Source organism: Eulemur rufifrons, chromosome 14 (genome assembly GCF_041146395.1).
Source record: "Eulemur rufifrons isolate Redbay chromosome 14, OSU_ERuf_1, whole genome shotgun sequence".
NCBI classification, from domain to species: Eukaryota; Metazoa; Chordata; class Mammalia; order Primates; family Lemuridae; genus Eulemur; species Eulemur rufifrons.
In genome coordinates, this window is record NC_090996.1 from 28,444,130 (window position 1) to 28,465,525 (window position 21,396).

Sequence of the window (21,396 nt, forward strand, 5' to 3'; positions counted from 1 at the left end):
AAAGGCCCCGCCGAGTCGGCCTCCAATTTACCCTCCCTGAAACGTCAAACTGCAGAGAAACGTCAAACTGCAGAGAAACATCAAACGAGAACTGCAGAGTGGTGACCATTGTACAAGGTCATGAATGCCACTGAACTGTGTACTGCAAAAGGGTTAAAATGGTCGATTTTATGTTATACATATTATACTGCAATTAAAAAAATCAAGCCGAATCGTGTTTCTTTCTGCCCTGAGATCTCTGTTTACAGGGCTGGAAGAGGCAGCTGCTTTTTTTCCTCCCAGGCTGAAAAGGGCTTTTCCTCCTCATTGGTCAGAATCCCCCTCCCTCTCCCCGGGTGGGGTGCTGATAACTTTACCGGGGGCTTCTGATTGGCTGGATCTCTGCCCTGGAAGCCCCCTCCTCCCCTTCCTCTGCCCCCACCTCCACCCCCCTGGGCTGGGAGAGTGGGTTGAAGCTGAGTCCTCCTCTTTGGAAAGGTTTCTTTCAGGGCCATGCTGAGCCGCTCTGGCGCGTGGGGCTGGTGGCATGGGGAGCCCTCGGGCTGGCCGGGCGGTGATGCCAGCACCCCTGGTCCTGCTCTGGGCGCTGGCTGCAGTGACTTCGGAGAGTAAGTAAAGCTGCTGCATTCTCAGTTCTGTCTGGGGTGAATGAGGGGGCAGTGAGAGCCACCCGGGACGGCCCTGTGGCAGGCAGATGCTGTTTACCTGCCTCTCGGCTGCCGCCCTTCACTTTGCTTTCCCTGGGGACAGGTGGATCCTTATCTCTCACTCTCGTCCACCAACATCCTCTGGAGACTGAGACAAGGTGGGCTTTGGGGAGCTGCAGAGCCCAGATCTCAAATCCTGAGCGAGGAGCCCCTGCGGGGGTGTAGCTGGTCTCCGGCGTTAGGAGGCGGGTGTGGGAAAGCACGAAACCGCTCCCCAATGCAGGGCGATGCTCCGAAACGAACTTGTGCTTGTCTGTTTATTGCCGGAGGGTCTCGGGCAGTGCTATCTACTAAAATTACCATGTGAGCCAAATGTAAGTTTAATTTTCCTAGTAGTCATGTTTAAAAAGTATAAATAAAAGCAGGTAAAATTAATTTTAGTAACATTTTACTTAACCCCGATATATCTAAAACATCATTAGAAAATATATAAGAAAGCATTAATGAAATGTATTTCCCATTCTTCAAAATCCAATGTGCGTTTTATACGTGGAGCATACTTCAATTTGGATGCTAAAATTCCATTGCAAATACTTGGTCTGTTTTAAGATTTCTTAAAATTCAGAGTTGAGAAAGTAGATTCCAAGACTGTAGTAAGTTGTTTCAAATATACGTGAAAGTTTTCCCAGAAGTGAATTATCAGCTTTTCCTTTAAATGAATTGAAATTAAATAAAATGAAAAGTCTCTGTGTAACAGCAACATTTCGGATGCTAAAAATAGCCAAATACTGGACGGCAAGGCGAGATCGTGGGCTCTCGCATTGGCTGTGTGTCCGCACAGAGCGCTGCTCCACCGTGGGCGCTCGGTAAGTCACGGTGGCTGGAGAAATGAATGAACAGAGATCCGCTCTGACATCTGAGAGAGCTGAAGTGAGACTCGATTTCATTTGCTGGCTGCGGAGATGACATTGATTGCAGCCTGTCTCCGATCTCTCCGTAGAAGTGTGTCGGGTCTGGTTGAAAGATTCACTGCCTCCCAACGTGTCGTGTTCCCCGTCCTTGGCTAATCTATGATGAATCTATCATTGAATGAACTTTGTTTCTCCAAATGTTTTAAAAAAATTTGGAGGTGTTTTTTGAGTGCTTGAGAAGTGGAAGGGGGCCCAGACTTGGTTCAAGCAGGATGCTCTTGGAACACACCTCACTTCTGAGGTCACCGGGGATCAATCTTGCGAGCGTGGCTGTCTGCACGGGTGGTGAAGAAATGTGCAGAGATTGCGGGTCGAGCAAACCAGCAGGGTGCTGAGTTTGTGCACAGTTGAGAGTTTGATGATTGTGAGTAAATATGTTTAGTTGGGTGCCCGGGGTCCACGTTTTCAAAGAGTGGGAGGGAAATCAGTTGGGTCGAATGTCTCTGAAATGTGGTTTTATCCATTGATACTCTATTTTAGCGCAGAGAGGGTTTTGTTAGCTAAGCCAAAATATTCAGGGGCAAGAAAACTCTGCCAAATACTCTACCATGTTCTATTGTTCTATTGTTTCAAAGGGTCTAAACAAAACGGTATAAAATGCGCTCTCCCCTCCCGCTTTGGGGTAAATGATTTGCTTTTCAAGGATCAAACCGGTCGGCGTGTGTGAGGACTGCCAGTTGAGGGGGGTTTTGAGGGTGGAAATGGTATCATCGAAAAGCCATCGTGTGAAAATGCCTGGTTAAGGTACAGGAGGGCATGGATGGTGCCAGAAAGATCCAGACAAGTGGCTGGCAGGAAGGACAAGCGAGGCTGGCTAAGAGCGGGGGAGGCATCAGGTGAGGGCTCGGGTGGCTGGAAGGAGGGGGGGATATGGACCCTTCCCAGGAGAGGAGGTGGCTCTGGGAAGGCCCTGGCAGAGTGTCCTCGGTGGCCTGCGGTGGGGGCCTCCTAGCCCTGGCTGTCCTCTACAGCTTAGATGTTGGGAGAAAGGAAGGTGTCACGAGACCTACCGGGGAGCAGTGCCGGCTGCCACCGTTCACCGCTGCAGCCTCTTGGTCCTGCCTTCCTTGGGTCTCCCTTCGTTCGTTCATTCCCTCGCTCGGTCTCTTGTTCGTTTGTGATGGTGTGGTGGGTCCAGCTGTGGACTCTGGCGCCAGGGTGCCTGGGTTCGAATCCTGGCTGACTACTAACTAGCTGTGTGCCCCTGGGCAAGTCTCTGCAGGACTCAGTCTTTATCTGTAAAATGGGAATAATAATAGTACTTATTTCGTGGGATTGTTGGGGATGGAATGAATTGAATACATAAGTTGCTTGGGAGAGTGCCTGGCCCACAATTAATTGTCTCCGTTCATTCAATCTTTCCAGTCTCCGCAGCGCACCGGCTACTTTCCCAGGATCCGGGAATACGATGTTAAATAAGAGAACCAAAGTAATTAGGTCATTTACAGATTTTGCAAGGGTTCCAAAGAGAATAAGGTGTTAAGGTAGAGATGGACGGATGGGGGACCGACTCTGGACAGGGTGGTCAGGGCGGGCCTTCCTGTGGAGGATGTTTGTGCCGAGACCTGAAGGGTCCTGGGACGCGGAGGGCAGGAGGGGCACAGTGCTCAGGCAGGGGCAGGAGTGTGTGCAAAGGCCTTGAGCTGGAGAGGAGCCGCCGGCACGGCTGCAGGGCGAGAGAGCGGGCGGATGTGGCCAGAGGGGCAGGCAGAGGGCAGCTCACCTGGTTAGGATTTTATTGTGAGCGTGTGGTTGGGATTGGGGGGGTGGGGGGCAGGGAACGCAGGCGCAGTTAAGCAGGGGAGCGACGTGATCTGATTTGTGCTTTTAAAAGCTGACTCTGGCTGCTGGGTGCACACGGAGAATAGGAGGCTACCGCAGCCATCCAGACACGAGAAGATGTGGGATGTCTAGAGGGACAGCTGTGGGATGCAGGCAGGGAGGGAGGAGGGGTGGAGACCTGCGTTTGTCCACGGAGTTGGCAGAAGCTGGTGACGTGCTGGCCTGGGGAGGTGACGAGGGAGTGTGGAGCACAGGTGACTGCCCTGTTACCAGCTTGATCGGTGGGGGATGGTGGTGCCAGTGCCCGAGACGGGGAGGAGCAGGTTGGGCAAAGCGGAGGGAGGTCACTTCCAGCCCTACCACAGAATGGAGAAGGGGGCATTATCTCTTCTTGTCCCCTCAGCCCCCTGGGAGCCTTAAATGTCCTCTTCCATGAGCAGCTCAGTGGCCCGTAGCGGGGCTGTCCCGTGCCTCTTCTGGCCTTGCCGTGCTGCCACCTGGTTTGTGATTTCAGGAACTGCAGATGTGCCGGTGGGGCCGGCGGCCTCCTGCATGACTGCGTGCGCAGGTGAGTGTTGTCTCTCAGGACACCTTGTCACGCCTCTGGTGACCAGGAGCCTGAGCCAGGATGGCCAAGTGGGGGTGGTTTGAGGGGGTGACCTGTGAGAGATGTGATAGGGACAGCCCCAGAGGGCCTTGGCCTGGTTCCCACGGAGACCCGTTGGGAGGAGCAAGGCCAGTTCTGCAAAGGTAGAGAAGCAATGGCAAGCCCAGGCCATTGTGAAATGCCTCAGGCCATCTCCGCCCCCAAGGCCTGGGGCTTTGGGTGGAATAAGTGACTTTGGCCAGGTGATGCCATTTGCATCTTGGGGTGGAGTAGATGAGAGGATGTTGGAGGCAAATTCTTTGGAAATTGAGAGCATCTTGGGAATATGAAGAGTCTGTCCTGTCTGAAGGAAATTGCCATAAACATGTTAATTCAATCACAAGCCTGGGGAGGGGGAGGCATCATTATTGGGTTTCACTACTGATCCCCTGGCATGAAGAGGCGGTTAGAGAGCTACAGACGTCTCTGTTCCCTAAATCAGCTCTTCCCCAGAGGAGCTACCCTCCCCAAAGCTGGTGAGCTGCGCAGCTATATCTGCTATAAAGGTCAGAGTGCTAGCCCCCTGCCCCCATGGGATGTCCATCAAAGCAGTTGGCCGTGATCACACTGCCAAGGTTTGAATCCCAGCTGTGTGACCTTGGGTAAGTTAGTTAACCTCTCTGAGCCTCAGTTTCCTCCTCTGTAAAATGGAGAAAATAAGGAGTTTCTCACCCCAAAGTCAGTTAAGAGGTTTAAATGAGTTCACGGAAACGTAGAGCAATGGTTCTCTGTCTGGGTGATTGTCCCCTACCCCTAGGGGACATTTTGCTATGTCTGGAGACATTTTTGGTTGTCACAGCTGGGCTGTGTCACTGGCATCTAGTGGGTAGAGGCCAGGGATGCTGCTAAACCTCGTGACAACACCCAGGAAAAAAAACCCACAACAGAATTATCTGGCCCCAAGTATTAATAGTGCCCAGGCTGAAAAGCCCTGATATGTACAAAGCTCTCGGAAGAGGGCCTGGCCTGCCACAACACCAGCTAGCGTTTATTGAGCACTTATTGTTATTACCTTTCTTTTCTTCCTTACCCTCATGGGGGCAGGCAGCTCCAGATGAAGGGGGGTGGGGTGGGAACAAAGAGGCCTCAACAGTCCAGGACCGTGGGGTCCCAGGCAGTGACAGACTGTCAAGGTGACATTGTTCCTTCCGTCTGCCCTCCAGGGTCAGCTGGGCCCCAGCTCCCTGTGGGCACCAGATACACCTACCGCTTTGCCACCAACACCAGCACCAGCCTGCAGGGGGCCCCGGTGGAGGGCAGTGGCCTCGGCCTCCAAGGCTTGGCTGTCCTTGATGTGGTTGGCCCATGCCAGACGGTCTTACGGGTGAGTGTCTTTGGGCAACTGGGAGATCACATTGACACTGGGGAGGGCCGGGGGAAACCACAGCCCCTGCAAATTTCCATTCTGTCTAATGAACAGGAAGGAGCTTTCTGAGGAATCTCATGTTTAGCAAGTGGGGCCTCCAAAGAGGGATGAGGGAGAGTGGTGCCATTTTGGTTGTAGGAGGTGCCGCAGTGGGCCCGGTGGAGGGGTAGCGGGGTGACAGATGGCGGGGTTCCTTGGAGAGAGAAGAGCCACAGGATGGGGACACACTATGTCCTAGGGAGGAATGGGGGTCAAGTCTGTAGGTCTGTGGGGTGAGCAGAGTCAAAGTCAAGGCCTTTAGACAAAGGAACAGACTGGGTAGAAACAAAATGCCTGGATGGAGCCACCAGGCCTGCCCTGGCCACCTTCCTACTGGACACTGGCCTTGTAGTGCCTGGGTCCACAGGCTTGGGTTCAAGGCAGTGGTAAGGTTCAGTGGTGTTCGTCCTGGGCTAAGGCACAATTGTGAGCTAGGCTTACTTGATGGTTGCAGGTTTCTTTTCATCAAAATTTGCCTAAAGCTCCCCAATGTTCTTGCAAGTGGAAATGCCCCCTCATCCTCCTCTGTCCTGTCTCTGATAACTCTCGTGTGTTTCCTGGACAAACCCTCCCATCCCACATAAAATGGCTTTTAGTTTCCACTGAAGTCTTACCTAGTACATGTAAAGCATTTTTGAACAGGCTGGAGCGCTTGCTTATGAGAGTTTCTCAAAACTGTTTTCTTGTGTTTTCACATAGATCACAGTATGGGGTCTTTCATGAGGTGGCACTCAGCTGCCTCTGAATTCTTAAACTGCCCAAAATGGCAAAGCTGCCACTTTATTAGAGTCTTTGCCATCATTTGACATCCATCCAAACACCCGGTGGTGGTTATTTTATGCAGTTTTCACAGAGCAAATTGTGTACTGCTACAGTTGTATTCATTCATGTGCTTTGTTTTTAGCATTTAAGAAAAATTGGTAACATCAAAAGTTGGTAAGGATATAAAGAACTGGCTCATTTCATAGATTTGGGGTGAAAATGGAAATTTTATGGCATCTTGGGAGGCTGATCAGTTACATACATTTTTAGTATAAAAAGTGTAGAAATCAAAAATACACAAAAGAATGAATTTTCACACGCAGAAGAGCCCTGTATGGCAATCACCAGAGCAACAAACAAAATTTCACCCCCAGAACCTCCCTCATACTTCCTCCTGGCCGCTTCCCCGGAGGGTAACCACCTTCGCAATGTCTGTCGCCATGGAGTGGTTTTACCTGTCTTTGAACTTCTCTTCAACGGAATTACACAGGATGTTCTTGTTTGTGTCTGGCTTTTTATTTATTTTTCACTGTGGCAAAATGTACATAACAACATTTACCACTGCAGCCGTTTTAAGTGTACAGTTCAGTGGCATTGAGACCATTCACATTGCTGTGCAACCACCACCACCACCGTCGTCTCCAGAACTTTCTCATCATCCTAAACAGAAGCCCTGTCCCCATTAAACAGTAATTTCCCACTCCCACCTCCCTGGCAGCCCCTGGTGGCCTCTATTCTGCTTTCTGTCCCTACGAATTTGCCTGTTTGAGTATCTCATATAAGTGGCATCATGCAGTATGTGACCTTCTATGTCTGACTTCTTTCACTTAGTATGATGTTTTCAAAGTTCAGCCATGTGCTGGCGTGTCACAGAGCTTCATTCCTTTGTTTACAATCTATTTTTTGTTTTTAATTGTGGTAAGAAACACATAATACAGAATTTACCCCCTTAACCACTTTAAAGCGTACAGTTTAGTGGGAGATTTAAAAAAAAAAATCTTCCATGTCTGTCTCTAGCATCTTGAACATACGGGATACAGTTATAACGATGGCTTTTAAGGAGGTGGTCAGACAACAGGTGGTACCAGGGACGCTGCTGAGGGAAACATCTTAATGCCAAGTGGAGCTGTGCTTCACCCCAAGATCTTACGCCTCAGTGATGGGAGGAGGGAGCTGGTTTGGAGGAGGTAGAGGGATTGGGTTTTAGGTAAGACGAATGAGGATGAGTCACTTGAAAAAGTGAAATTACAGGGCAGTGCCACCACTCTATAGTGCTGTAGTGGCAGAGACATGTCACTACCCAGAGAACACTGCCCATTTGCACCCAGAGAACGTGCAGCACCAACGGTGAACCCTAATGTAAACTACGGACGTGGGGTGATCAGGGCGTGTCAGGCTCGGTCTATGGATCGTAACAGACGCACCACTCCGTGCAGATGATGCTAGCGGGGGAGGGTGTGTGCGTGTGCGTGTGCGTGTGTGTGTGTGGGTATGTGGGGGCGGGCGGAATATGGGAATCTTTGCAGCTTCTGCTCAATTTTGCTGTGAATCTAAAACTGCAATAAAAATGAAGACTATTAAATTTAAAAAAGGAAAATCAGCTATGTCAGGGAGGCACGTTTTAGGAATACTATTTTCTACTTTTTTTTTTTTTTTTTGAGGCAGAGTCTCACTCTGTTGCCCGGGCTAGAGTCCTGTGGCGTAATAATAGCTCACAGCAGCCTCAAACTCCTGGGCTCAAGCGATCCTCCTGCCTCAGCCTCCTGAGTCGCTGGGACTACAGGCATGCGCCACCATGCCCAGCTAATTTTTTCTGTATATTTTTAGTTGTCCACCTAATTTCTTTCTTTTTTTTTTTTTAGTAGAGATGGGGTCTTGCTCTTGCTCAGGCTGGTCTCAAACTCCTGAGCTCAAATGATCCTCCCGCCTCGGCCTCCCAGAGTGCTAGGATTACAGGCGTGAGCCACTGCGCCCAGCCACTATTTTCCGTTTTTAGAAAGTCCATCTTTTGCACTGGACACACACACAACTGCGGTGATAGTGGGACATCCAGGTCTTTTATTCATCATGGGCAAAGCCTTTTTTTCTTTGCTTTCCAATTAAACATATTTCTGTTGGTACTGTGTAGTCATATGGATCCCTCAACCAAACTTCTAGAACCTTTTTGGGCAGAATGAGAACTTTCCAGACCTTTAGCGGGGAGAGGGTAGGTACCTGGGTGTCTCAATTACTCTGGTGACCTTTGGCATCCACCGCCTTGCGCCCAACACGGGCCCAGAACTGCTTGGTGCGTGGGGTGCTGGTGAGGTCCTGGGGTGTCTCAGGAGACATCACCCACTCAGCGATTTCTGTTTCAGCTCCAAGACTTCCAGGTGACATCCATCCTGGAGTCCCAGGTGGAGATCTTGAAGGAGTCTGAGAGTTTGAGGTAAGACGCGTGTCCTTGGGGCTGGGCCTCCCTCTGGGCAGAGGAAAGTGTAAGCCCTATACCCTCCTCCGATGGCCACCAGGCTCTGGGTGCGCCAGGTGAGGTTGGGAGACCCCGGTTAGGGTGGCCCCTCTGCAGCACGGAGATGCCTTCTTGGACTGAAGTTCAAGGAAGGCTCCATCTTTATGTGCTGCCTTCAGGCACCCGGCCGGTACCGCTGACAGGGACCATTTGGAGCTGTCACGATGTAGGAGTCTTGGGTGACTCCAGACAGCCTGAGGTGCCCTCCCCTCACCTGGTGGGGAGGAGCTCGCCCCACGTTCCCCTGCCTGTCACTCCCAGCATGTCCAGATGTCCTGTCTGCCAATCACCCCTTGGACATCATCCTTGAGCGCATTCTAGGAGACTCTGGCTGATCGGGCTGCGGGGCCCACTGAGTCCGGCCTTCTCCCCTCCCCCACACTGCCGAGAGGGAGGAGGTCCTGTCCTCTCCCACCCCAAGCTAAGTCCCCTTTTGTGACCCAGCCAGGCCTGGAATTCTCCCTCTGGCTTCTTTCCCACGCCTCCCTGACAGCGGCCTGGGGGCCTCAGAGCTCAGGGCCACGGCGGCCTAAAGACACCTCCTTCTCCGAAGATTCCTCTTCCTTTTTTATTGCAAATTTATTTGTTAAAAAATAAAGCCTTTGTCCAGGGATAACAGGATGGGGGATGCTGCTGCGGGGCGGATAGACCCGCTGAAAGGCACAGGGAGGGTCTCCTCCAGGGGACTATTGTCCCCCAGCTCCATCAGAAATGCTAAGTCACCAGGGCAGGGGCTGCCAGTTCCTGGAGGCCAGACTGACACTTGCTATGCTGGGACAGGCCGGGTGTTAGCATCCCCCCCCAAGGCCTGAGACCTAGGGGACGTCCTTCGGAAGACCCCCCAACTTCTGTTAGAGTTGGAGAAGGAGAGGACAGTGACTCCCAGGGGAGGGGTAGATGTGGGGACAATGTTCCCCATTGTTCCATCTCGATAGTGGGTGATGTTTGGGGACTTGGCAGCTTCCCCTTCGTCTTGGAGCATCTGTCTTTTGCCTCCGTCGCTGTGTGGGACGATCTCTCCACCCCTCACCGCCCACCCGGCAGACCCTGGGCGCTGCACCCCTCAGCCAGGTGCGGGGTGGCGGAGGGGAGTGCCGGGCTGACTTCCCATCCCAGCCTCTGCCCCGGCTTCCTGCCATCCTCACCCGGAGCTCCCCATCTCGGGACCTCGGTTCCTTGTCTCAACAACAACAGAGTCTCAGGTCACTCCGAGCTCAGGGTTCTGAGGCCTGTGTCGCTGGAGCCAGCCTGCCTGGGTTCCAAGGCCAGCTGTGGCCCTTGGCAAGTCACTGAACTGCCCTGAGCCTCAGTTTCCTCATTGGGAGTGTGGGTGGGGGGTGGTAAGTACCTCCTGGGGGGATCTGTAGGGCACAGAAAGACTTTGTCCACCTTTCTGGTTCGGTGGCTGGGACTAGAAATAAACTGCCCCCGGGAGGGAAGGTGCAGACTTGTGACCCGCGCGAGGGCAGCGCCGGAACGGAAGGGCGAAGACCCCCAATGCAGGGAGATTTGGCAGCTTATACGCTGTCTTCATGGGGCAAGGCGGGGAGGGATGTGGGCAAGCTGGAGAGCGAGAAATGTTTTAGGAAGATGAGTGGGCCCTTAGAGGAGCAGATGGGATATAGGCTAGTCTGGGACAAAGTCTGGGTGTGGTGGCAACTTCCAGTGTCCTCCCCTGGGACTGGTTACTCTTCCCAGGTTGCTGGAACTCGCAGTACGGGGTTGATGACAGCTGAGTGCCTTTCGGAGGAGCTGTCTGTAGGCAGCGAGGGAGGTCACAGAAAGCCTGTCCCTGCGTTTGCTGCTTCTCAGGCGGCTTCAGTTCGGAGCAGTCGACATGCAGCACGTTTTGGGGTGGCGTGTCCAGAAAACCTTCAGCTCCCACTGGGATCGAGCGGGAAGCTCTGGGATCAGGCGGCTGTTGGAAGCGCAGCCTTTTCGTCTTTTGCACGTGGTGCACACGCGTGTACCTTCTGTCCCCATGGTGATGAGGCTGAGGGCAGCTTTGAGCAGAGCTGGCTGCCCCAGACCCCAGCTGGGAGAGGGGCAAGGCTGTTTGCGGGGATGTGGGGTACCGGGGGCTGACCAGCAGGAGGCAGGGATGCTGTGGCCTCTGGCAGTGAACAGGTGGCCTGACCCGTGCCTGCCGCTCTGCAGCGCCGCCCTGGGCCGCAGCCCACTCGGCTTTGTCCTGAGCGCTGGGCACGTGGCCCGCCTGTGTCCCCACCATGCTGAGCCACGCTGGGTGCTGAACGTGAAGCGTGCTGTGCTGAGCCTCCTGCAGGGACACCCCGGCACCCACGACCCTGAGACCCTCGACGAGGTGAGGCCTGGAGCTGAGAGGGCGGTGAGGATGGGGATGGGCAGGGGCCTGACCTGTCCCCCACCTGCCTGCCTAGGTGGATGTCCTGGGCCGGTGTCCCACCACGTACCAGCGCCGCGGGGAGTGGCTGCACAAGACCACGGACCTGGCACGGTGCTCCCTGCGCCAGGCATGCTCCTCGCTGTACTCCCAGGCCCTACCCGGGGTGGTGGTGAGTGCTGGGCCCTCCCCCTCCTCCCTCCCAAACTTCTCTTTCTCTCTAAAGATTTCTCTCTTCCCTCTAAAGCTCCACATCCTCTTTTCCTCTCCCCCCTCTCTCCGCCCTCCTCCTCTCCTTCCTCCTCCTCTCTAAAGCTCTTCCTCCTTTCCTCCTCCCTCCAAGCTCCCCCTCCTCCCTCCAAGCTCCCCCTCCTCCCTGCAAGCTCCTCCTCCTCCCTCCAAAGCTCATTGTCTTCCCCTGCTCCCTTCTCCCCTCTCCTTCCCGCCTCCCCACCACACCAGCTCCCTGAAAATGCAAGTGTAATGTCTGTAGAAGGGTAAGAGATGGTGGTTAGTCTTGACATTGGCATCAAAGGCTTGGCCTCTGGGTGGCTGAGGCAGGCGGTGCTGACTCTTGTCTTTTCCAGCTGAGGTTCACTGTTCCCCTCCTTGGGGTTACCCTTTGCTGCTCCTAACCTTCCTCACCTCCCACCCACCTGGGCCTGGGCTGCCATTGCCACAGTGCAGGTGACAGTGGGGTTGGGTGAAGCTGGACTGAGCCCTCACTGAGAGTGGGGTGGGGGCCTGATGCTCTCATGGGGCCCTCGGTTCTAGCCACCTCGGGTTTCAGGGGGGCCTCAGCTGGGTCCTGTCACAGCCAGGTCCTGGCCTGAGGGTCTCCCCGACTTGGTCCCGCAGCCCAGCCTGGCCTCCCGGCTGACCTGCCTGCAGCCCTTCCAGGCCGGGGCGCTGAGGGAGGCCGCCTGCGCCCAGCTGGACGCCGCGGGGCCGCTGTCCGACAAGGCGAGTGCTGCGCGGATGTGGGCCTTTTCCTCGCTCGCCCTGCTGCACGAGACGCCCTGGGATCCAGCCCGCACAGGTGACTCGAACCTCACCTCCCCCGGGTGGCCGCCACCGTGGCCGTAGCCTGAAGGGGGGTGTGAGGACCCTCAGAGGAACCTCCCACCCTCCTCTGGCCGGAGGGGCCCAAGCGCGCCTAGACTTAGACTCCATCGCGCTGTCCCTGCCTGGTCACCCCAACCATTTCTGGAAATAGCCATTGTCAGGAGGGTGAGCCTCTTCTAGAAGCTTCTCCAGGCTCTTTCTGCAGGCTCAGAGGGCTCTAGCTTGGTCTTGTCCTTTCTCCCTGGGATGTCCTCAGTGGAGATGGACTCTTCTGGTTTCCGGCTTTTGTGGAAGAATTCACCTTAAATCCAGTGACCCCTCAGTCTGCCTCTTTTGGGGGCAAAGTGACTCGATTTCCTGAGACCTGAGAAAGATCCCGCTACCACATGGCGTTCCGCGGAGCTCGGCTCCCCTGCGGTTTGCGTGGAAAGCCACAGGCAAGGCCGTCACCACGATTGGCTTTAGAACATCTCCATCACCCTGAAAAGAAACCCTGGAGCCATTAGCTGTCACCCCCCATCCTCCCAGCCCCCCAGCCCCTGGCAACTCTCGTCTGTGGATTTCTGCTTTCTGCCTCTGTGGATTTGCCTGTTCTGGACGTTTCATACAAACGAGGTCACAGAGGGTGACCTTAGTGTCTGGCTCCCTTCCCTCAGCACGGTGTTGTCAAGGTTCAGCCACGGTGTAGCACGAACCAGAATTTCATTGTTATTGCCAGATAACATTCCATCGTATTGATGAGGGTTTTGATGTTTTCTCTGTCGTTCCCCAGAGGCTGTTAGAGTCAGAATTGGATTCAAATTCTTTTTTTTTTTTTTTGAGACAGAGTCTCACTCTGTTGTCTGGGCTAGAGTGAGTGCCGTGGCGTCAGTCTAGCTCACAGCAACCTCAAACTCCTGGGCTCAAGGGATCCTCCTGTCTCAGCCTCCCGAGTAGCTGGGACTACAGGCATGTGCCACCATGTCTGGCTAATTTTTTCTATATATTTTTAGTTGTCCAGCTAATTTCTTTCTATTTTTAGTAGAGACAGGGTCTCACTCTTACTCAGGCTGGTCTTGAACTCCTGAGCTCAAACAATCCACCTGCCTCGGCCTCCCAGAGTGCTAGGATGGATTCAAATTCTGACTCTGTGTTGTGTGACTTGGGCCCCTGGCTTGTCTCTGTGCCTCAGTTTCCTTAGTTGTAAATATTTGGGTACACGAACCCTACAGAGGGTTAGGGGAGGTGGTTAATGCCTTTGGCTGAGGACCTGGTGAGCGGCCTCTGTCAACACCTGTTCACGTCCCCTGGCCTCCTTGTTTATAGCGTCTGAGTGTCTCAGAGACACACTCAGGAGCAAGCCCTGGTCCCTCCTGTAGGTCCAGCGCCCGGCTTAGGCGGGTCTGGCTTGGTCCTGCCCCCTGCCTGGTGGCCATCTGTGGGGCTGGAACAGGCTGGTTCCTGCCTTTTGGGGGCGGATTCTCCGAAGGTCTGAAGATCCTCCGTGTGGCTTCAGGAGTGTGTGTCTGTCCAGGCTGACCACAGACGTCTGTCTGAGCATCTGCTTTGTGCCGGACGCTGCCTGGGCTCCGGGGAGGGGCCAGCCTCATCCCCGAGGCTGATGTTTTCCTGGGAGTGAGAAACCACCGACAGGGCCAAACACAGACAAGGTGGTCTGAGACGCTGACATGTGGCAGGGATGAAATGAACAGCTGTGTGCTGGCCAGTGACAGAGACGGGAGGGTCGGGGCCCCCTCTGAGGAAGCAGCATTCTTGCTGAAGGAAGAGAAGGGGTTTGGCGGTGGGAGGATGTGGGCAAAGGGTATCCAGGGAGGAACAGGGAGTGCAAAGGCCCTGGGGCAGGAAAGAGCCCTGTGTGTTCCAGGCACCCGCCGGGGCGAAGGAGAGGTCTAAGGAGCAGGTGGGTGAATGTGTACACCCATGCGGAGACACACACACACACACACACGCACACACAGACTCACATACACACACAGTACCCAGACCGCCAGACCGTGGTGGACGGCTTCTAGATCTAGAAGAAACAGTGCACTGAAGCTAAGGGAGGTGTGGGTTGGGGATTCGAGCAAGGTCCTTGGCCAGCGTGGGCAGCAGAGCAGGGTTCAGGAAAGGTCGACATGGTGGCTGCGAGCAGAGCAGCGCAGAGGGCGGTCTCTGCAATTGCCACATTTATCAGGAAGTGGCTGCAGGGCTGAATGCACAGAGAGATTGAGATCATTTTTTGGACAAGATGACACGTGACATGGTGCGGAAGGACACAGTTAAAAGTGAGCCCCCTCCCTCGTCTCCCGGACCGCTTCCCCTGAGGCCGCCCCATTCCTGGCGTGTAGCGCATCCTTCCGGGTGCGTCTGTGCTCTCAGACATGTGAGCCCACGTGTCTGTGTGGTCTCTTTCTGTTTTTATGCCACGTTGTGCATCTTGCTTTGGCCGCTCAACAGCTTGGGGAGTTTTCCGCGGCGGGGCGTGGCCAGCTGCCCCGTGTCTGTTGAAGGGGCTCGGTGTCATGTGCGTGGGCCATGTGGATTTGGCCATCCCCCATTGATGGGTACATGGCTGTTTCCCACCTTTGGCTGCTGGCAGTGATGCCACCATGGTTTCCCTTGTATGTGCCACTCTCACCTGTTGCCCGAAACATGTGGAAGGAAGTGTTGGCAGGGGGTGGGGGTGGCTCCAGGGGGCCTTCTGGCTCCGTGTGGCATCTCCCCATGTGGTCATCCCGTGCCAACCTTCCCATCTCAGATCCGTATGGTGGCGACAACGGAGATGTAACCCCAAGCAGCCTGCTGTGTGAGTGGGAGGAGATGCCATCCCAGGCCACGGTGGCCACAGCGGTGACATTAGTGAGTAGGCTGTGTCTGGCTCAGACCACAAGCTCTGAGGTAAGTGGCTTCTCCAGCCCCAGGCCAGAGTCTTCCCTGGGACTGAGTCCCTGGGACACTCTCCTCTCTCTGCTCATGTTCTTTATGGCCCAGCCTCCCAGCTGTTTAGTATCAGGGCTGCTACGTGCAGTTGGGCAGGTTGTGCATAGCACAATTGTGCCTGGCTGCAAAAATAAGGATGAAGTCTAGATGATGTGTGCCAAGCCAGTGCCCCAATCCAGATTGGATATAAGCAGAGAGGAAGACTTTTTCTCATCCCAATAAGCTAAGGGCCTCGCTTTTGTTCTCTAATTTAATCCTATTAGTAAAATTCTTATCATTGGGCCCATTTTACAGAAGAGGAAACTGAGACTTGCAGAGTTTAGGAAATGTGCTCAAGGCCACCCAGCTAGTAAGTGACAGCTGGAGTGTTAACCTGGCAGCCCAGCGCACAGCAGGGTTTCTCTCCCTGGGTACTGCTGACACCTCAGGCCAGATCGTTCTTCATTGCAGGGAGGGGGGCTGCCCTGTGCCTTGTGGGATGTTTAGCAGCATCCCTGGCCTCTACCCACTAGATGCTAGCATCACCCCCATCCACAGTTGTGCCAGTCAGATGTCCCTGGGGAACACAGTTGTCCCTGGTTGAGAACCGCTGCTCTGTGGCCTGTGCTCTAACCACTGCACTGCCAGGCCTCGTGAACTGATGGGAAGACAGGCCTGCTTTCTCTTGTCGGGGCCCCAGAGTGCTCCCTGACCCACTGGCCAGACATTTCCCCTGGCAGAGGTGGCTCAGGCAAGACGTGCTGTGTCTCTCCTCCCGGATACTGGCCGTGCCGGCCCCAGAGGGCACTGTGTGGCTGCCCTTTATTTATGGCACTTAAAAGCAAATTATACCCACCAGGGAGGTCCTCCGGGCTCGAGGGGTGAATTGCTAAGGACTCTGTTCCTGAAAATGGCTTTCCAGGGACACATCGGTGCACACCAGCTCCTGGGCCCCCTGGGGGCTGCCCGGTTGCCAGGGGGATGGACCCCGTGGGCTTCAGCTTGAAATGCCTTTGCCCCTCCCCATCGACGGTGGGCAGGAGACAAGGTTTGTTTTTCAGTCCGGAAACAAAACCAGGACTCGATGCTCAAAAGAGAGCAAATCCCCGATATGGCCTTCTGCACAGGGCCCCAGAGTTTCGACGTGGGGGGCAGCGGGTGGGAACGTCCCAGGGAGCGAGGGAGGGGACGAGTGTACATCGGGTGGGGAGCGGGGGAGAGACGCAGGGTGAGCCGGCAGCCGACTCCTCAAGGACGCCTGGGAGAGGGCACAGCTAGTCACCGCTCTTGGTGTTGTAAGGACAGGGAGCCCAGGTCTCAGGCATTTATTAATGCAGCCAGAGGGGTGGTTTAGAGCGCATAGTGCTGAGCCAGAGCTGGCTCATGCTGGCTCGCGAGAACTGATGGGTAAATTTTCAGGAACCCTGCAGACTGGTGGCTAAAACGTTGCCATTATCACACGTCAAGTCCTATCAACTTGGTCGATTAATGGGTACAAATACACACTTAGCAGAAATTAGACCTGGTGTTCGATAGATCATAGGGTGATTATAGTTAACATGAATCAACTGAACATTTTGAGATAGCTAGAAGAGAATAATAATTTGCTCCTAGCATAAAGAAAAGCTACATATTTAAGGTAGCGGATATCCCAACTACCCTGATTGGATTATATGAAACTAGCAAATTATCACAGGTGCCTCGAAAATATCTACATCTAATATATAGCAACCAATGAATAAGTTTACAAAAATAAAGTGAATTATATTAGAAACAAAGGTAATAAGTACTCAAAACCATTACCACCTAGTTATTTCGCTACATTTTACTATGATCTTGAGGTTCGTTATGTCTACTTTAACCGTATTATGGAAATATAATGTGCTACTGCGCATTTCTTCCCAAGTCTGTCTTCAGTGATGGCGCATTGGGAGCTTGAAATGGGCCAAGGTGGGAACATTTACACCATGGAAACTGGCAAACACTTCTTTAAGTGTGGGTTTGGGAGCTGCAGAGCTGCCCAGGTTCAAGTCTCAGCTCTGCCACCAAGTAGCTGTGTGGCTGCTGGCACCTGATTCAAGTGCTCTCTGAGTGTCACTTTCCTCCTTTGTCAAGTGGGGATAATGACAGCCCCAGCTCATAGGGTGCTGGAGGATTAGATGACATGGTTCAGATGATTAGAACACTGCCTGATTCATACTAAAGGCTCCTTGCTAAGTAACTAGCGGTCTTGCTACTGTTGCCATTACCCTGTGTTGTTGGTGGCGACGGCAGCCTCCTTGCCCGGAGGCAGCTCATACCCTTTGCCTCCATCCTGTATCTTCCTAGCTCTGCCCTTTTTTCACTTTGGAATTTTTTCTTTCCCTGCTGGAGGGAAACCAGGATGAGACTCCCATGGCCCCTTCTGCCACAGCTGGCTCTGGAAGGCTAATTCTGAGGCCAACACTTGTCAGCAAAAGCCACCCCTGAGCAGGAGGAGAGCTCCAGGGTGGACCCCAGCTGTCCCCATCTGCGCACGTGTCCCAGCCCAGGGAACCAGTGGTGATTAGGGGCAAGGCGGCCATCAGCCGGGGGAGGGGGCGGCAGCTGAGCCCGTTAGGAAGGAGGGAGACAGGCTTGGAACCGAAGGCCCTCAGAGGAGCTGCCCCAGACTCTTGGGTGTTCTAAGAATAGGGAACCCAGGTCTCAGGCATTTTTAAGGGCTGACCCAAACTGGGGTGAGAGAGAGTCTTTAAGGCCACCGCTAGTTAGGGCCAGGTGTGACGGTGGCAGTCAGCCTGTGTAGGGCTGGCTTGTGTGTCCTGCAGGGGGAAGTAAAGACAGCTAAGGGTGGCGTTGGGCTCTGCCGACAGAGCACGCACTATGGGAAGGCTGACTGGACTCTGGTGGGTGGCCGCGCTGGCCAGTGAGGGGTCTGTTCTGCAGCCTGCGTCCTGCCGAGGTCAGGCTGTGCACACGGGGACTTGGCCACGGCCACACAGAGCAGCGCAGGCCCGGGGCAAGGGCAGCGGGTCCCGGCATCAGTAGGCCCTCGGTAGGCAGGGCCTTCAGTCCTGGCCTCAGCTGAGCCCAGGGGAAGCACGGCGGCCATCGATGCCCTGAGCCTGGGACTTCAGGGGCACTGAGAGGGAAGGTGGGTGGGTTTCCTAAACCAAACATGTCCCAAAACCCTAGGGGTATGCATTGAGTAGAGTCCTTTGTTTCTTTGTGAGTTTTGGGCACTTACAACCCCCCAAAACACCCTCTGTTAGCCCATGACTATTAATAATTCTGTGAAACAAAACGAATTGGAAAAGATTGCTTCCTCACTAAATATATGACATATACTAAAACTCACTACAATAATTAGGTTATAATCCTAGTGAACATTTCTTGAGCTTCTGTTAGACGGCCAAGCCCATAGACACAGACACCATATCTACTTTTTTGCTGCCATATTGCTGTTCCAGTACAAGGCACATAGTAGGCGCTCAATAAAAATCTGTTAAAGAATAAAAATGGACCAGCCTGTGTGCCCGGGGCTGGGGGTGCAGTGGGGGGAAGTCAGATCTACAGCCTCATCTCACTGGGTCTCGTAGTGTCGTCCCCACTTTCTCCGCAGCTGAGCTCCCCTGGAGGCAGAGGGTGGGTGGTGTGACCTTTGGGGTTCCTCCCTGCTGCGGGGTGTCTCATGCCCACCCCTCTGAACCCCAGGCCGTGGACCTGTTCCTGACACTGGTGTTCGAGCTCCGGAGCCTTTCTGCGGATGAGCTGATGGAACTTTGGCGACATTCTTCCTTTAAATGCCGAGACAACGGGTGAGGGCCTCTCTCCGGGTGGGGGTCTGGACCCGGAGCTGGCTAGGGGGTCCCTGGGTGGCAGGGGTTGGTCTTGGCGCTCTCCTGGGTCCCCAATGAGGGATGGATGGATGATGATGCGTCATCCTAGCCCCATGACACTGACTTGTCCTTTAGTTCAGGGACATGTGCCAAGTAGGAGATTAAGTGGGGAGCCTGGAGGTTCCCACGGGGCCCTAGCTCAGTCCTGCCTGAGACCAGAAGCTGAAGGGCCTGTTAGATAAAGCCACCATTGTTCCCCCCAGACAGGGACCCTCTTGCCGGAATTAGCGTCCCAATGTGCGCTGGGTACCGCCTGCCTGCGGGGGTGGAGAGTCGGTGCCGGGCAGGGCTGGGATCTCCCACCCAGACTCTCTGCCCATCTGGGGCCAGCAGAGACTCCCAGTCCCCGAGGGGAACCTCTGAGGAACCAACCCCATCAGCTCAGGGCTGTCCCCTCCCAGGGTCCAGCCATCCACGAGGCCCCTGAGATACAGACTTCAGGCCCGCGAGCTTTTTTCAGAGACGCTCAAAATTATTCCAAAGCGCAAAAGAAAGCCCACCCCCTGCAACATCGACTTTACCAAAAGTTTCAGTGAATGTCCCCAAAATGTAGTAGCTAACGGGTAGGTCCCTTTTCAAGCCCTTTATCTAGATTCATTCATTTAGTCTCGACAACAGCCCACGGGGTAGTACTCATCCTTTCCAGTGTTAGAAACCAAGGCACAGAGCAGTTAGGAAACTTGCCCAACATCACACAGCAGAGTTGGGATTTGAATCCAGGTGGGCTGTACGTCTCTGTCCAATTCTCATGGGCTTAAATATAAATGATATTTGAGGGGCGTGTTGTGATAATGTCTGATGTGGGAGGGACGTCCGAGTCATCGTACGGAGCTGCCTGTACCCCTGGCGACACCCTCCCCGTCCCCGCATCCGTGTGGGTTTTCCCCAGGGCCCCGTGTCTCGCCTGCCTACCTAGATGTCAGGGAGGGGGAAGGCCCTCCCCAAATCTAGAAGTTTCTGACAGGGCTGATACTTTTGCAAGCGTTCTGTTGTCCTCACCTCCTGCTCCATCTCTGCCTAGAGCCTGGTTCCCCAGGACCCAGACCTGCCAGGAAGAGAGGAAATATGAGCGTGGTATGGGAAGAACAGGCAGACAGATGTTCCTCAAAGTGGCTTGTGTGTCCCCGAGGACTCACGGTCATCTTAATAGGGACAGGGGAGTCCAGTCACCACCATCCCTATTTTACAGACATGCAAACTGAGGCTCAGAGACTGTGTACGGGGCAGACAGTGCGCATAGTGGTGGGGGCTGTCTGGCCCCCATCAGGGTTGATGGTTTGGGGGGCCCAGTCCATTCCCCTCCCCCCAACATCCTGCTGCCTCGTGTGACCCCGAGCTCTGGGAGCCTCCCCTTTCTGCTGTGACCTGGGACCCACCTTTGGGTCAGTCATCACGATCCCGTTCAGACCCTCCATTCTGCAAAGGCTGGACAGCATGGCCTTTCTTAAGCTTTTTGACATTTTTGTAATCTCAGAATAAAAAGCAGAAAACAAGTGTCCTTTATTGGGCTGAGAGTGTCAGAGGTTTAAGTTAGAGGCCACTGTGCTGGTGGTTGGTTCCTGTTCAGTTCGGGGATTCTCCCCCTACCTGGTGACACTGGCCTGGATGGGTTTCAGCACAGTAGTGGGTCTAGACTCGTTCCTTGGTGCACAAAGCCGCCAGGTTTGCACCGGGCCACTGTCCCCACGGGCCCTAAGAATGCAGGCCCCAGCTGGGCTGCTTGGGGTGCGGGGGGCCCAGGCCCAGGTGGGCCCCTTCCAAGGTGAGGTGTGAGTGTGGGCGGGTCCCTGCTGTACCTCTCCAAGCCCTGGGGTGGCCAGAGACCGCAGCAAGACGAGGCTTGAAGCTGCTCGGAATGTGTGGGTCACCTTGGTGACGATCTCAGGCAGCCGCTGGTGGACGCCCTGCCCTCCTGTGGGACGGAGCCCTGCGGGGGTCTCATGAAGGAGCTCATCGTGTCGGGGGAGGTGGAGGAGGAGGAGGCGGAGGACTGGCTCCGGTCGCTGGCCTTCATCCCACGGCCCACCGATGCCATGGTTCACGCGCTGCTGGGGAGCCCCCGCACCCCACCCAGCCCGTGTCACCCTCCCCAGCTCGGCTGCAGGTTAGACGCAGGGTGGGGCAACGTATTCTTGTCCCGGTTTTGTGCCAGCCCTATATGGGACCACCCATCTTCCTGGGCTGCTGCCTCAGGTTCAAGGCAGGTCTTGGTGTCAGATGTCCGTTCAAGGGGCCCCAGCATGCGTGGTGTGGCAGGGCGGGGGGACGAGGAGCTGGACGGGGGTGCTCGGGGGAGGGTCTTGATGGGCGGTTGTGTGCAAGAGCTGATCACCAGATCTGTGGGCAGTTTGCGAGCTGGGGGTTAAACGCAGCCATTTCAAAAATTAAATGCTCTCAGCTTGCAATTAAAGAAATTATGTTAACATGAAAAACAAAGGTGAAAGCTAATTCACCACTTCCTGATTATC

The 21,396-nt window shown here is 54.5% G+C and overlaps 1 protein-coding gene across 1 annotated transcript in view; it reads left to right on the forward strand.

Moving 5' to 3' along the window:
- Positions 1-556: 556 nt before the first annotated feature.
- LOC138394078 (uncharacterized) overlaps positions 557-21,396 on the forward strand; it is a 97,171-nt gene continuing 76,331 nt past the window's right edge. The window contains 10 exon segments of the mRNA XM_069485695.1: positions 557-608; positions 3,915-3,968; positions 5,210-5,370; positions 8,571-8,641; positions 10,880-11,045; positions 11,122-11,256; positions 11,943-12,123; positions 14,890-15,029; positions 18,744-18,847; positions 20,814-20,978. Coding sequence (XP_069341796.1) covers positions 557-608; positions 3,915-3,968; positions 5,210-5,370; positions 8,571-8,641; positions 10,880-11,045; positions 11,122-11,256; positions 11,943-12,123; positions 14,890-15,029; positions 18,744-18,847; positions 20,814-20,978 — 1,229 coding nt within the window.